General features: G+C 43.2%; 1 protein-coding gene across 1 annotated transcript in view; it reads right to left on the bottom strand.

The window, feature by feature from the left end:
- The window catches only part of COLEC12 (collectin subfamily member 12), a 190851-nt gene that overhangs the window by 157009 nt on the left and 18090 nt on the right, over positions 1–15752 (bottom strand). Inside the window, exon 2 of the mRNA XM_016933415.4 lies at positions 13773–13823. Coding sequence (XP_016788904.1) covers positions 13773–13823 — 51 coding nt within the window. The remainder of the gene's footprint in view (positions 1–13772; positions 13824–15752) is intronic.

Genomic DNA, 15752 nt, shown 5'->3' with positions numbered 1-15752 from the left:
CTCCTCAGCTGTGGGTGTACCTATATCCACCCAAGTAGTCAGTAAGGAAAAGAAAAAGACTTTCAATTTATCAGAATACACCCTTTCTAGGTGTTTGCAATTATAAATAGAAAATAAAAAACCCTAATACACTTTCTATTCCTTCTTTCCTTCCTTCCTGCCCTCTTTCCTTCCTTTCTTCCTTCCTTCATTCTAATGCTGACTTCAATTTTCAAAGTGAGGTTAACTATTTCCAAAAAGGCAGAGAATGAGAGAACTGACCTCATGATTTCCCAGCTGGGAAAACGACTCACAAGCTTGTTAAATATATGTGCTCCCACTTTACAGAACCACTCTCTTGGAGGAAGGAAAAAAGCCCCAAGACACAGAGGACCACTGGATACCCTTTTGTGTATATGGATTCTAATACCTGAAAACTAACCAGAAAAGATGAGGGAGTCACAGCTCCCAGTGGGCCATCTTCTTAAGAAGGGGCACAGCTAAAGTGATTTTCCTCTGTTGGTAACTGGTGGATTTATGTTTTTTGTCCAATATGTTTTTCATTAGCATGAGAAATACTAAGAAAAATTTCATATGATAAATGTAAACAGATTAATGAATTGAGAGAAACTGCCAACTGTCTTCAGATTGTTAATGGAAACATTATGCTTCCTATTAAATTTACAGACACCTGCATTTGAATAATTAACTGCTTTTATGAAGCTTGGAAGGAAAAGAATCTTCCATGTTTGAGTCTAGAGATCTGGAACAGAGTTCGTTCAAAACATGCCTAGAAAATGCTTCAATACTCATAGAGTTATATGAAAACAACTTACAGCCAAATGGAAAACCAACAGTCTTGAGATTACTAAGATTTGTGAACAAAATTAATACAAGTTCTCCATCTGACAATTTTTGCCAACTAAATTTTACATCAGATACCTGGGAAGATAGATCCATAATAAAGATACAAAATATTTATTTTGAATTGTTGGAATAAGGAAGAGTAAAAAATAATATATTTTAAAAATCAGGCCAGGCGCAGTGCCTCACGCCTGTAATCCCAGCAATTTGGGAGGCCGAGACAGGTGGATCACGAGGTCAGGAGTTCGAGACCAGCCTGGCCAATATGGTGAAACCCCCATCTCCACTAAAAATACAAAAATTATCTGGTTGTGGTGGCATGTGCCTGCAGTCCCAGCTGCTCGGAAGGCTGAGGCAGGAGAATCGCTTAAACCCGGTAGGCGGAGGTTGCAGTGAGCCGAGATCGCACCATTGCACTCCAGCCTGGGCGACAGAGTGAGACTCCGTCTCAAAAAAAAAAAAAAAAAAAAGTCAAATGCAGTAGCAGAATAGATTCCTGAACCTTGAATCACATTACATAGATGCAAACCTATAACACTGTATAGCCTAAAGAAACCTTTGAAATCATCTACCCTAACCCTTTTATTTTGCAGAAGGGCTTATTTGAGACCCAGAGAGTTTATATCATTTTGCAAAATTCACATAGCTAGTTAATGCGTAGCAAAAGAAAGGCCATAATTCTGATCTCCATGCTTCCAATTCAGAAGTCTTTAAATAGCCAAACACACACACGCACACACAGAGTGTATATTCACATATACATATGGAGACACAAATGAAATGCTGAACTCATTTTTTTTTGTAAACTTTAATTCCCCATCTTTGTCTTTCTCTCTTAGTAAATAATGAGCATTTATGGAGTACCTTTTAAGTGCCAGGCATTGTGCTAAGCATTCCACTTGCATTAGTTCATCCTCAGAATGTCCCTGAAACATAGGTAGTCTTGTTATCCCTCGTTCCGTAACAAGAAAATTTAAAGACTGGCAGTGCAAATTTACTTAAGGTTATTTGGGCCCTCTGAGATCTTATTCATGGACTTCACTGTTTATCGGAGGTACATTTTAGTCTATCAAGAGTGGAAAAAATAGCAAAGGTTTCTGAACCACATTATTACACTCTTTATGAATTGTGCTTTAAGTGAACATAGCTGCTATTAATCAGCAGAGTGGCTTCACATGGCAGCAGTTTAGTAACAGCTGTGGCCGATGGCGTGCGCAGCACATGGAAGGATGCTGCCTTCCAAACTTCTTTTACGAGTTTATATCAAAACAGATTCTCATACCTCATCCCCGACCTTTTCTGCAGGACAAAGGAAAGGGACTTCATACAAGTTCTTTTCACTTGCACAGACGGAAAGAGGTGGGGGCAAAGGGGAGTTCCCGACCTTATTTGGAAACCATTGAAGCTTTGCCAGTACTGAACCTAGAACACCACCAGACAGAAGGAAGAGAGGGCTCACAGTACATTTGGCATGTAGTGCCCTCTATTGTGCCTGTGGAAATTCTGCGGGTGAGAGAGGAGGCAGCTTGTAGGTTGGCTGATATTTTTCTTTTATGCAAATACACCGCTGTTTGAAAAATCTATTTTTTATTACATGTGAAATTCCCAGAGGCAAAAGGCCACGTCTCCCTTCTTTATTGTCCATGGTGTCCAACACATTATGGATAGGTAGTAAACGTCACATCACTTTCATATGCAGGACTAAGAATGACCCTTTCCCAAGAGTCCTGCTTGCTTCTATTTCTCAACAAGCCTCATGAGGTGCATACATCTCCCAAGAAAAGGGAACTGCTGAAGGCCTGCATCTCTTCCCTAAATTTCCATGAATGTTGCACTCACTTCTTCCCTGGGCTAATGGACTCCCCCGCCCCCAACTGTTTTAATCGTTTTTTACTCACACCTGCAGAATTTATATGTGGATCCCTGACACCCTACTTCCTATCATTTTCAGCACAAAGTGGGAGCTTCTGATTCTACATATACTCTATGACTCTGTTTGGGAAGCCTTTGATGAGGCCTCACTGCCAGCATGGACATCTTTAGGAGAAAATTTTTACTTCCATAAAGTTTTTTTTTTTTTTTATAACTTTTGTTTTCCAAGAAATTGAAACAAGATGAATTAATAAGTGTTAATGTTGGCAAATAAAATGATCAAGTGGGAATTTTGTTTTATCCATCTTTGTACCACAGTTCATGGCATATGGAAGGCATTTGGTGAATGTGTATCAGAATTATAAGTATTCATATTTCCCCTCAATTATTTCCAAAAGCAATTCAATCATAAGACTTCTATGTAAACCATGAGGTGGGACAATCATTATATCTTGATATTTTTTTATCAGGCAGGGTGCAATGGCTTATATCAGTAATCCCAACACTTTGGAAGGCCAAGGTAGGTGGATCACTTGAGGCCAGGAAATTTTTTTATCTTTTTTTTTTTTTTTTTTTGAGATGGAGTCTCGCTCTGTCTCCCAGGCTGGAGTGCAGTGGTGCAATCTTGGTTCACTGCAACCTCCGTCTCCCAGGTTCAAGCAATTCTCCTGCCTCAGCCTCCCAAGCAGCTGGGATGACAGGGGCCCACCACCATGCCTGGCTAATTTTTTTTTTGTTTTTAATAGAGATGGGGTTTCACCATGTTGGCCAGGGTGGTCTCAAACTCCTGACCTCAAGTGATGAACTCCCTTTGGCCTCTCAAAGTGCTGGCATTACAGGTGTGAGCCACCACCCCAGAGGCCAGGAATTTAAGACCAGCCTGGGCAATGTAGCAAGACCCTGTCTCTAAAAAAAAAAAATTTTTTTTTAATTAACCAGGCATGGTGATATACGCCTGTATTCCTAGCTACTCACGAGGCTGAGGTGGGAGAATCACCTGAGTTCAAGGCTGCAGTGAGCTATGATCATGCCACTGAACTCTAGCTTGAGTGACAGATTAAGACCTTGTCTCTAAAACAACGAACTAAACATCCAGATGCTTTTAACAAGGGGAAGAATATAGTTATTTCTTACCTATTTAAACTGCTGTGGAAATATTGATCTTAGGTTGAAGGTTTGAGATCTTACATGTCAGCAATAATTTTACTTTTATATTTTCCTGTTTCACAGAATGAGAACGACATGTTAGAAAGGTTATTTCAAATATTAGAGATTATAGGGCATCTTCAGGCCTTGGGAATAAGAATGCAGTCTGGATTTCTGCCAGAACCTTTGCAGACTTCTGAGTTTGATTCTCTTGTTTTCCTGACAAGTCTAAATTCCTCCACCTTCTGCAACATGTGAAAGAAATTGATCTGTGCATGGAAATATTCACACTTATAAAAAAAATACAACTACCAGAGTGTATAAAAAGAGGAGCATGTGTCAATCAGAGCCAAATGTCAGTATTCAAAAACCTATAAAAGAATAAAAATAAAATATCGGAAGAAGCAGAAAGCGTTTATAGTGATGACTCAGACCAGGAGACCAATTTCACAATGTTTCATGTGGCAAGAGCTGTATTCACTAAGATTTGGAACTTTCTCATTTTTTTTCTTTTTTTTTTTTAGTTCCTCTTCTAAATTTTTTTTCTTCAAAATCTGCTTAAGACTATAGAGAATACTGAGCCAGAAAACAAAATGACTTTTGTTCATTCATTCACTTCTCTATTATGCTGATGTCTTGTTTTTGATGTCTTCTCTTTTTATAAACTGTCAAAAACTAGAACAGCACCTTGTAGCTTCATTTATAGCAAAGTTACAATTAGGAAGCAAACTTGTAATTATTTTATGAATAAACCGAATTTTTAAAGTTTATATAAAATAAGATAATTTTAAAAGTGAAACAAATTATAAATAATAGTATATCAGATTACATAAATAATAATATAAATTATGTTGCTTTTTAATAATTTTGTATAACTTAGTATTACATTTGAAATATAATGATATTACATTATATATTATAGATATTATTGTTACAAGTAATAATAGTGGCTGAAGTGCTTAATTCCTCACCAACCATTCCTCCCCAAATAATTAGTCCAAGCCAACCAGAGACAGCCCATTCCCTTTGTACATAACTAATTTCGAAAAGGACTTGTGACTCAATGTTGGTCAATGAGATGACAGGGAAAGTAGACAGAAGGCCCCTGGGAAAGCTGCTTTGCCTCTAAAAAAAAGGCACTGAAACAAAGCCTGGACCCACTGTAGCCACCTTGTGCCCATTTGTGCTACTTTTCATAATACATACATTACATCCATCTTGTATGGATTATGTACATATTCTAGGTGCAAGGCACTACTCTGAGTATTAACTCATTTAGTTCTCACAAGAACCCTACAGGCAGACAATACAGTTATCCCTGTATTCTAGAGGAGGACGCTCAGGCACAGAGAGGCTAAGTCGCCCAAGGCTACTCACTCGTAACTGGCAAAGCTGGAAACTGAACCCAGGCAGTCTGGCTCCAGCATACATTCTCTTAGCCACGATGACAGGTCAGCTCTCCATGGAAGCTGCTCCAACCCCTCAGTATGCTACCTTCCTTAAAAGTATTATTCTTTACTGATGGCCACCAACCCTTTCCACTTTTTAAAATGTCCTTCAAGAAAACAGACTCCTGGTCAGGCGTGGTGCCTCACATCTGCAATCCCAGCACTGTAGGCTGGGGCCACTATGGTCATTTGAGGCCAGGAGTTTGAAACCAGCTTAGGAAACATAATGAGACCCCCATCTCTACAAAAAAAAATTTTTTTTTAAATTGGCCTAGAGTGGTAGCATGTGCTTGTGGTCCCAGCTACTTGGGAGGCTGAGGTGAGAGAATCGCCTAAGCCCAGAAGTCAAGGCTGCAGTGATAGCACCACTGCACTCCAGCCTGGGTGACAGAGTGAGGCCCTGTGACAAAAAAAAAAAAAAAAAAAAGAAGAAGGAAAACAACAGAAGAAAAGAAAATAGACTCCTTTGGAATTCCCTGAACAAATTACTAGGCTGCTGCAGGGCACAGAATATAGGAGGGAGGGCAGTAAGATTTTGAGGGAGGGAGGGAATAAGGTGAGAAGGATCAGAGAGAATGAGGACTGCTGGGCTTCCCAAGGGGAGACCTGGGGCACCTGGGAGAGAGGAAAGAGCAGAGTGGGAGGGGTGGGAGCAGTCAGCAGTTTAATAATAGCCACAATTTAGTGCAGACCTACTGTATACCCGGCCCCCATATATATTATGGTTTTATAATATCAATATATATAATATCAATAATAAAATATCAATCCTCCAAAGAATACACACTATATACTTGTCATACCCATTTCACAGATACACAAAATGAGGCTTAGCTAGTAAAAGACAAAACCGTTATGTGAATCAGGACTGTCTGACTCTAAAGACTTGCTTCCTGGGCACCACCTCCCCCGCAACCCCACAGTGTAGACTGAACACAAAGGGCACCAGGGAGAAAGTGAGAGAGAAAAACAATCACTCTAGTTCACAACTTTGCAGAGGACCGTAGTTTTTTCTCAAAATCCATGGCCCAAGGACAGCTTTCCTCTTCCCAAGGGGCCTCCAAATGAACAGCTCAAATCTCCAGCTCAAATCTCTTTTTTTAATTTTTTTGAAACGGAGTTTCGCTCTGTTGCCCAGGCTGGAGTTCAGTGGCGTGATCTCAGCTCACTGCAACCTCCGCCTCCCAGGTTCAAGTGATTCTCCTGCCTCAGCCTCCCCGAGTAGCTGGGATTACAGGCGCGTGCCACAGCGCTCAGCTAATTTTGTATTTTTAGTAGAGACAGGGTTTCTCCACATTGGTCAGGCTAATCTCGAACCCCTGACCTCAGGTGATCCACCCGCCTCGGCCTCCCAAAGTGCTGGGATTACAGGCGTAAGCCACAGCGCCCGGCCTCAACTCATATCTTTTAAGGAACGTTTCAGAGTCTGTCTGTCTGTCTTAAGTTGCTTGCAGTTGCTACCAAAAGGGAAACTCTTTCCCACTCTACCCCTCAACAACAAACACTGGAAACAACCTAAATGTCTTCATGCTGTCTTAACCAAAACAGAGCTGAGTAGATTTTTTTTTTCTTTAACTTTTCCAAAAATAAAAACAAACCACATTCAGTTTCAACCCAATTGTTGGAAAAACAAATTATTCCACCCTTCTCCTTCCCACAGCCCTACCAGGATTCATAAGTGAATGAAAACCAGAGAGAGTGGGGAGGAGGAGTTATACTTTAAATGGTGGAAAATTCAGGGCTCCAGTATTCAATATGACACATATTATGAAATTGTGAAATATAAGACCATATCAACAGCTGCTGATTTAGTCCAGGATCATTTATGATGACTTGCTTTTCCATTAAAAATTTTGGGATGCTTGAGTATGGCCGTGTCTGTGAGCTTCCCAGTCACAAGTAGGGCAGAAAGAACACTGAGGCCTGAAATCAGGCTTAACTCCAACATTGGCCATGCTACCAACCTTGGGAGCTTTGGCTCTCACCTGTAAACCACATATAATTCCCACCTCAAAGGGTTTCTAGGGGAATTCAATGAACTAATGGGTGGGAAATCACCTGGCACATAATAGATATCCACGAAGGAGCGTTTAATGGTTTCTTTCACACGACTTTCTCTTCACATGGTTTAAAACAGATCATAATCACATGGAATGTGGTGTTGAATCTTTTTTTTACTGATGGGCAGGAAAGACAAGGCAAGGAGGGTCTGACCTAACCAGTGAGAAGTCCTCTTGGCAGGAAGAAGGGAAACCTAGGTGCATGGTGTTGCCAAAGGAGCCTGTGGTTATCATGTATGGTGATAAAGATTATGAAATCTCCTCAGTTTATATAAAAAGCAGTGACAGCCAAGGAACTCCCTTTCTCGGCGTTTAGGAGCCCCACCTGCCTGCCTGGAAGCAGAGGATACAGGGGCCAGATAAAGAGCTACTCTGTGACTCCCCTTCCAGCTCTGTCAGCCTGAGAATCTCTTTTGCACTGAGTTCCTCACATGCCATTTTGACACCGAATTCTTATTAAATCAGAGGCCAGGCGTGGTGGCTACGCCTGTAATCCCTGCACTTTTGGAGGCCAAGGCAGGCGGATCACCCAAGGTCAGGAGTTCAAGACCAGCCTGGCCAACAGGATAAAACCCCGTCTCTACTAAAAATACAAAAAAGTTAGCTGGGCTTGGTGGCGGCGCCTGTAGTCCCAGCTACTCAGGAGGCTGAGGCAGGAGAATCCCTTGAACCCGGGAGGCGGAGGTTGCAGTGAGCTGAGATCACGCCACTGCACTCCAGCCTGGGCAACAAGAGCTAAACTCCGTCTCAAAAAAAAAAATAAATAAATAAATAAATAAAATCAGAAATACCAACTCAATTAGGATTTGTAAAACCACATAAATGAAACTCTCCCCTTAACTTGATGCAAATGGTTTTGGACATTTCAAAGAAACCCCACCAGGAGCACCGAGTTCCACTGTTCCCTTGCCCTTCACCTTCCTCCCAGTGTCAGTCCTGTGCCTCACTTAGAAATGTTTGGAAAAGGTGCCTCTGGAAGGACAGCCTCTCACTGTGCTTACTCAGTCGTTCCCCACAGGAAATGATGGAAATTCCTGGCATTCCCATCAGGGAATGGGTCAGCTTTCTGCAGGGCTGCGGTGAGAGGGATGCCTGGAGCCCTCCTTGCTGTCGGAGATAGATGGCTTCAAATCAACACCTTGTCCAAATTAGAAGATGAAGCCAGGCTTCCAGGAAGAGTCCCAGGAGAGGGGAGACAGGCAGCCTGCTCCGTACAAGCCCAGCAACAAGAAGTAGAGGCATCCAAGTGTTTATCTTGAGCAGCTTCCCAAAGAGAGTTTGGCATCCTCTTGGTAAACTCTTTCAATCTCTTGGCATTAAAAGCAGACACTCGCCATGTGCCTCAGAAAGAACCTTCCTTTCTGGCTATACGGTTAAGCATATCCGTGCTGTGATTTTTCAGAAGCCTCAGTAGTCCTCTATGCTTTTAGACATTAGTTTCTCTAAACCTCTTGGCAAGAAACAGCTCAGTAATTTAACTAGAGCCATGAATTTAAAGTTCCATGTGTTTATCTCTTTGGAGGCTGGGTTTGGAAGGAGGGAATGGTGATGGCAAGGCATGAGGCAGGGGCACTGAGGGGCAGGGCTGGGTTCTCTTCAACACAGATTTCTTAGGCTGCTTCAACATGCTCGGCACCGTGTGGGCCAAACTGTTAAAAATATACTTGCTAATCTGCAACTATTTTTTGAGGAAAGAAAGGGGAAAGTTAAAGCCTGGCTTGTTTGAAGCTATAGCTATAGAGAGACCTGTGAAGTTGTGGATAAACAAAACTATTCAAGGACATGCTTCAAAGAACACACTTACTGATCTCAGAGGAAAAGACATCTGATACCCCGTTTTGGACTGTAACCCCTAAATAATTTTTCAGCAATCCCCTTAGAACTCTCCCACTTAGTTTTTACCAAAAAAAAAACTTGAATCTACTCCATAGAGAATGCTTCCTTTTACTTTCTTGTTACTGTTTCACAGTTTGCCATTTTTCAGATCTTTTACTCTCATAGCTATTAATAATTCCTATGCCTGAGCCCCAAAGAAGCAATTCTGTCAAAGCTTTGTTTGTCAAATACAAACAACAAATGTTCCCAGCTGCCCACAGTTGCTCACTGGAAACCCTTAACTCCACCCGTGATTTTCACAGGCTGAACCATGTATCTCTTGCTCCTCCATTATCCTAACTTTGGACGTCTATTATCATACCGGATCAGATTCCAAAAATAACAGAAGAGAACCCATTGCGACCAATCAATGAAACAAAGTCAGTCTAGCGCCCCCCCACAGTGCAGAAAGGGAGAATGCAGGCTCCAGAGGGAGGGCCCAGGCCATGCGGGTGGTGCTGCCTCTCTTTCCCTTTCTGCTAAGCATAATAATAAAGGATTCTAGAGCCATGTGTGATGCTTTTAATGAAACAGGTAACTGGGAAATAAATAGAAAAATATCACTTTCGTGGTAGTATATATCATATCTATGGAAAATAAAAATATACTGGTGCCTCATGTCCCAGAAAATGAACTCTGCCAAATTGTAACTATAGTTACGTCCCAATTAGCTCTGCATACTGAGGCCAAGAAACACTGACCCTCAAAGCCTGATTAAAGCTTGAAAATGCTCACTTAATTAACCCTTAAAAGTCTCCCCTCATTGACGCTTTTGTCAGAGGAGCAAAGAAGTGACAAAACCATCAGACCAAACTCCATCTCCTCTTTAGACACCTGCCCAGAACTTTGGGAATGGGGCTGAACAAGCTTGGTATATGGAAAGACTGAAGAAAAACAGAAGACCTGGTTGAGACTAAAATGCAATAATGAATCCCTGAGTAAACAAGGGGTGACTGCACCAAATACAATACCATGCTAGATCACTGGAGAAGATCGTGCATTTTGCTCTTTACTGTAATAGTATGCTAAATTTGAAAAAGCACAATATTATTATGTAAACAGCCTTGACTTTATGTAGCAAACACCTCTGAATAATAACTCTCTATATGAATAACTTCAGAAACAGGCCCACCCAGTAGTGATTTGCTAAAACAATGGCTCCTTTGCCCTGTGAATAACTGACCTCGGGCTCTTCTGTAGTCTAAATTCAGGTTGTGTTTATCATACTTGCATAAGCAATATATACCTAAAATTAAACAATAACTAAACCCTCTATGTCATCCAGTCTATTTTTGCAACTATAAAAGTCTACAATGTTACCGTCTTTAGAAGAAAATCACACCTTTACATTTCTTCAGGAGTAAGTTTTCAGGTCTGTCACACTTTGATATTCTGCAGTGGCTGTACCAAAACATTGAGAGAGTGCTAACAGCCCCAAATCTCAGGAGAGTGATAATACAGTCTTGTGTTTTTATAGTGTTGTAACTTCAAAGCACTTGTCCATCCATCTGACATCTCTCTTAACCTCACCAAAGCCCTGTGAGGTAGACTCACCTACCTTGGCAGGTGTCCCCCTGCTGGTTGGGCAGAGGCAGCATCTGAGACCCACTGAGTTTAAGTAGCTGGTTTCAAGACACAGGAGTGATTAGGGGCAGGGCCTAGAGGGTTGAGATGTCTCTGGACACCTTCCACTTACCACCTTACTATCAACCTGCTGCATGGAAGGGACTTGGTCTTACTTCAGTGATTAAAGTTTAACCATGCCTAAAGAAATGGGTTCTTGGGTCCTGCTGGATTCAATTGGCCACTTCTTAGGAACTGAAAACTCATTTACCTTCTAAAGAATCAGAGTCCTAGCCCTATAACCATGATGAGGCCTCCCCAGTGGAACCAGATTGGGTGTCCAGTCCACTTTAGGGTTCCAGAGCTGCAGGGTCCCCCTCCACAACACAGAAGTTGAAAGGTCACCTCCACTTCACTTCACTGCTGAGCCCTTGCCCAAAACGACATTATCCTGAGAGTTAGAAGATCCAGAATCTTCTAACCCCAGCTCCAACTAACTTGCTTCAGCAAGGACTTAATCTATCTGGGCCTCAGCTCCCTTATAGGTGAAAACAAAGGGAGAGTTAAATCATCCAAGTTGGGTGCAGTGGCCCACGCCTGTAATCTCAGCATTTTGGGAGGCTGAGGCTAGAGGATTGCTTAAGCCCAGGAGTTCAAGACCAGCTGGGGCAAGATATAAGACACTGTCTCTACAAAAAATTTAAAAATTAGCTGGACATAGTGGCACATACCCGTAGGCCCAGCTACTTGAGAGGCTGAGGCAGGAGGATTGCTTGAGCCCAGGAATTCAAGGTTACAGTGAGCTACGATTGCACCACTGCACTCTAGCCTGAATGACAGAGCAAGACTCTGTCTCAAAACTAAAATAATAAAATAAAACACAAAAAACACCTCAAAGACTCTTCCATCTGCAAAGATCTACTCTGGTCCTATGCTGGATATCCATCGCCTTGCCTAGAGGCTGAATCCAATAATTCTCAGCATCAGGAATGTCTCTTTCATAGACTATTCCAAGGTTTCCCATTTTAATTTCGTCCTTCTCTTCTATTTGTACTGCTTGGCATCACTCTCTTCCAGCCTGTTTGTGCTCTCTAATATTTGTAAGTGGTTATCATGTCTCCTGTGAGTCATCCGTTGCAACTCCCATGCATAACTTAACCACCATAAATTAAAACCTGTCAGCAATGTACTTTTTTGTGTGTTTTTCACCAAATCCCCACCCATCCAACTGGTAATATGGCTGAGAAATTTATAAAAAATTTTTTCTCAAGGTCACCCTTTCTAAAGAGACTTTCTCTCTTGATTCTTCATATTTCTACTGATTGCCAAAACATGTAGGCATCTCCACATTTATTTTGCCTTATTTTGACAAGTTTGGTTTTCCTCTTGATTCCTATCTTTCTGTGTTTTTTTGTTTGTTTTCCTTTATAATTCTTGGTTTCATCTTCACTCCTACTGCTGCCTTCAGTGTGTCCCCCCCGGGAAAGAACACAGGGCCATGGTCTCATCGCAGAAACATGGAATCGTGTAGATGGGGAACAGCAGCACGGAGGAGGGGCGACGGGGCTGCATGCGGGCCGCTCTGCCAGGGAACCAACGCAGGAGAGATGAGCTTGGTGCCACTGCATTCCTATTTTAAAGTCATATGTTTTCCCAGAAAGTAATGCAGACGTGTGTGTCCAGAAGGAAAAATGCTAAAGCAACGCGGGAGGCAGAGCAGCTGGGGGTTGTTAATTCTAATCAAAGTCCAGCCAGGACTTTTTTTAAGCAACAGGAAGTAGATTCATTCATTTTCATACTCTCTCTCTCTCTCTCACACACACACAGAAACACACACACACACTCACTCACACACACTCTTTTCTCCTCTATCCTTCTCCATTTCCTCTGGCCAAGCACAGAAACAAGCTGTTGGGAAAATCCTCCAATCCCTGGAGCTGCCTTTGAAACTCTGCAATGACCACTGGCATTTCAAGGTCAAAGAGAAGCAAGGTCAAAGCAAAGAAGAGCACCAGGTGCAGCAGCCCGGGAGGCAGAGGGTGTGTATGAGTTTCCTGCGGCTGCTGTAAAAGGTTACCACGAACGTGCTGGCTTAAACAATACAGATTTCTCCTCTTACAGTTCTGGGGGCCAGCGGCCTAAAATCACCTTCAGTCAGCTGAAATATAAATATGGGAAGTATACAGCTCTCCCTCCTGAGGCTCTGAAGGAAGAATCCATTAATGCCCTTGCATTTTTAGCTTCTAATGGCCACCTATATTCCTTGACCAGAGAACATAACAAAAATCTCTGCTTCCATCCTCACATCACCTTCTCTCTGCAGTCACATCTCCCTCTGCCTCTCTCTTACAAGGACCCTTGTGATGGCTTTCAGGGCCCACCCAGGTAACCCAGGATCATCTCCCCATCTCAAGCTCTTCAACTTAATCACACCTACAAAGTCCTTTGTGCCACATAAGGTAACATTCAGGTTTCAGGATTCAGGGTGCTGTCACCTTTGGGGGCCATTCCCCAGCCTGTCACAGAGCACCTGTGTCCAGGCAGATTCTTGGAAGAAGTCTCCCTCTCACTCATCCATGAACACTGGGTTAGCAGTGTAAGGCCTGAGCAAAGACGTTTTCTGAATAACAAAATTGAAAATTTTCAGGTATTTTGCTGTTGTCACAGATTTGCCTTTCCCACTACACTTTGTCTAGTAGGCTGTCTCTTTCATATTCAGCAGACCCATAAACATCCCATCACTTCCCCATGCCTGGGTGCAGCTCCTGTCCCATGGCCCCTCAGAATTGTGAGAAACCCTCCCCCTGGGACACAGACACTCACTTTCCAACCAAAATTGGACTTCAGAGCCACAAACACCCATGTGCATGAAGGGCCTGCCAGTGGCCTGCCAATGGTCTCTGAGGGTTCGTGGCTGCATCCCAGGTTGACCACTGAGAAGGAACACAGCTTTGTTAGGACTCACCAAACCGCTTGTAACCGAAGGATTGCACCTCCTCCTCCTCTGCGAAGTCGTCTGTGAGAGAAGAAGAGACACAATGTTAATCCTGGAAAGGGGCACAGAAGCAGAGGGTGGGGCAGGATTCGACCTGCTTCATCGCCCCTGCTTGTCACAGCAGCTTTCCTTCTGCTCGTGGATCACACCAGGCTTTCTGGAAGAGACGGCAGGGGTCTCCACACTGGCTGCTCCTGTTGCTTGGGATGCACTTCCTCTGTTCCTAATGTGACTCCTTCGAATTCAGGTCTTAGCTAAAGTGCGACCCTTCGAGATGCCTTTCCGGACCACCCGGCCACTCCCTGCCACGCTACATTAATTCAATGTTTCTCTCTGATATCTTCCTCACGTGTGTGCATGAATTTACTGTTGTCATCATGCTTCCTGTGAACAGAAACTTTTTCTGCTCACAGAAATAATCGACTGCCAAAGGGGTTAAGTTATCTTTAGGCAACTCACCCTAAAGCCCCTGTTTTTAAATGTCTGGGCTCTGGGGTCATCTCCTTCACTAACTGTTGCCTCTCAGGAGCCAACATAACTCCTGCAATGACAACCAAACCCTTCCCACCCTCCTTCCGATGGGTAACTGGGACCAACCGATGGTTTCGCAGTAAATGCATTTCAAAAGGCAGCCTTACTGTGGAAATTCCTAAATGCAGACCCACCATGGAAAGAAGAGAAATGTCGGCCGGGTGCAGAGGCTCATGGCTGTAATCCCAGGACTTTGGGAGGCCAAGGTGGGCAGATCACCTGAGGTCAGGAGTTCGAGCCCAGCCTGGCCAACATGGTGAAACCCCATCTCTACTAAAAATATAAAATTAGCCAGATGTGGTGGCACATGCCTGTAATCCCAGCTACTTGAAAGGCTGAGGTAGGAGAATCGCTTGAACCTGGGAGGCTGAGGTTGCAGTTAGCTAAGATCGTGCCATTGAACTCCAGCCTGGGCAACAAGAATGAAACTACACCTCCAAAAAAAAAAAAGAGAGGGAGAGATGTTTTATCACCCAACCTTTCTACCAAAAGACCTAAAATCTCATTCCTAAAGTAGACATGAGATTCCTTATTACATCTCTAAAGAACTGCTCATTTACAGTTCTGCCAGGTAAAGGTCTAGGCAGGGCAAGCACTGTGCAGACACAATTTCATATTAATTGCACAACTAAAGGACACTATTTTTTTCTTTCCAAATTTTATTTTAGGTTCCGGGGGTACATGTGCATGTCTGTTACATGGGTAAATGGTGGGTTGTGGGGGTTTGGTGGACAGATTCTTTCATCACCCACGTAGTGAGCATAGAACCCGACACGTAGTTTTTCAATCCTCATCCTCCTCTCACCCTTCATCCACAAGTAGGCCCCAGTGGCTACTGTCCAGGAGGAACACTTTTTTTTTTTTTGAGATGGAATATCGCTCTGTTGCTCAGGCTGAAGTGCAGTGGCGCGATCTCGGCTCACTGCAACCTCCACCTCCTGGGTTCAAGTGATTCTCCTGCCTCAGCCGTCTGAGGCTGGGATTACAGGCACCCGCCACTACACTCCGCTAATTTTTGTAATTTCAGTAGAGATGAGGTTTCACCATACTGGTCAGGCTGGTCTCAAACTCCTGACCTTAGGTGATCCACCCACCTCAGCCTCCCAAAGTGCTGGGATTACAGGCATGAGCCACCGTGCCCGGCCAACACTTTTTGATGAAAGTAAGAGGTGCCAAAGCCAGGCCTTTCTAGGGGACCCTGTCTGACTGGGTCCATTACTGCCCCAGCACACAGCTTTCTCTCACAGGCAACTCAGCTCAAAGGCATGTTGTTAGCACTCATCATGGCAGAGACTGCCAGGCTGTGGCTTCAGAGGTGAGTAAGTCATGGTCCCTTATCTTGACTTTCTTTTGTTTTTTGAGATAGAATTTTGTTCTTGTCGCCCAGGCTGGAGTGCAGTGGTGTGATCTTGGCTCACT

The sequence above is a fragment of the Pan troglodytes genome, chromosome 17 (genome assembly GCF_028858775.2).
Source record: "Pan troglodytes isolate AG18354 chromosome 17, NHGRI_mPanTro3-v2.0_pri, whole genome shotgun sequence".
Classification (NCBI taxonomy): Eukaryota; Metazoa; Chordata; class Mammalia; order Primates; family Hominidae; genus Pan; species Pan troglodytes.
This window is presented reverse-complemented; position numbering and strand designations above follow the sequence as displayed.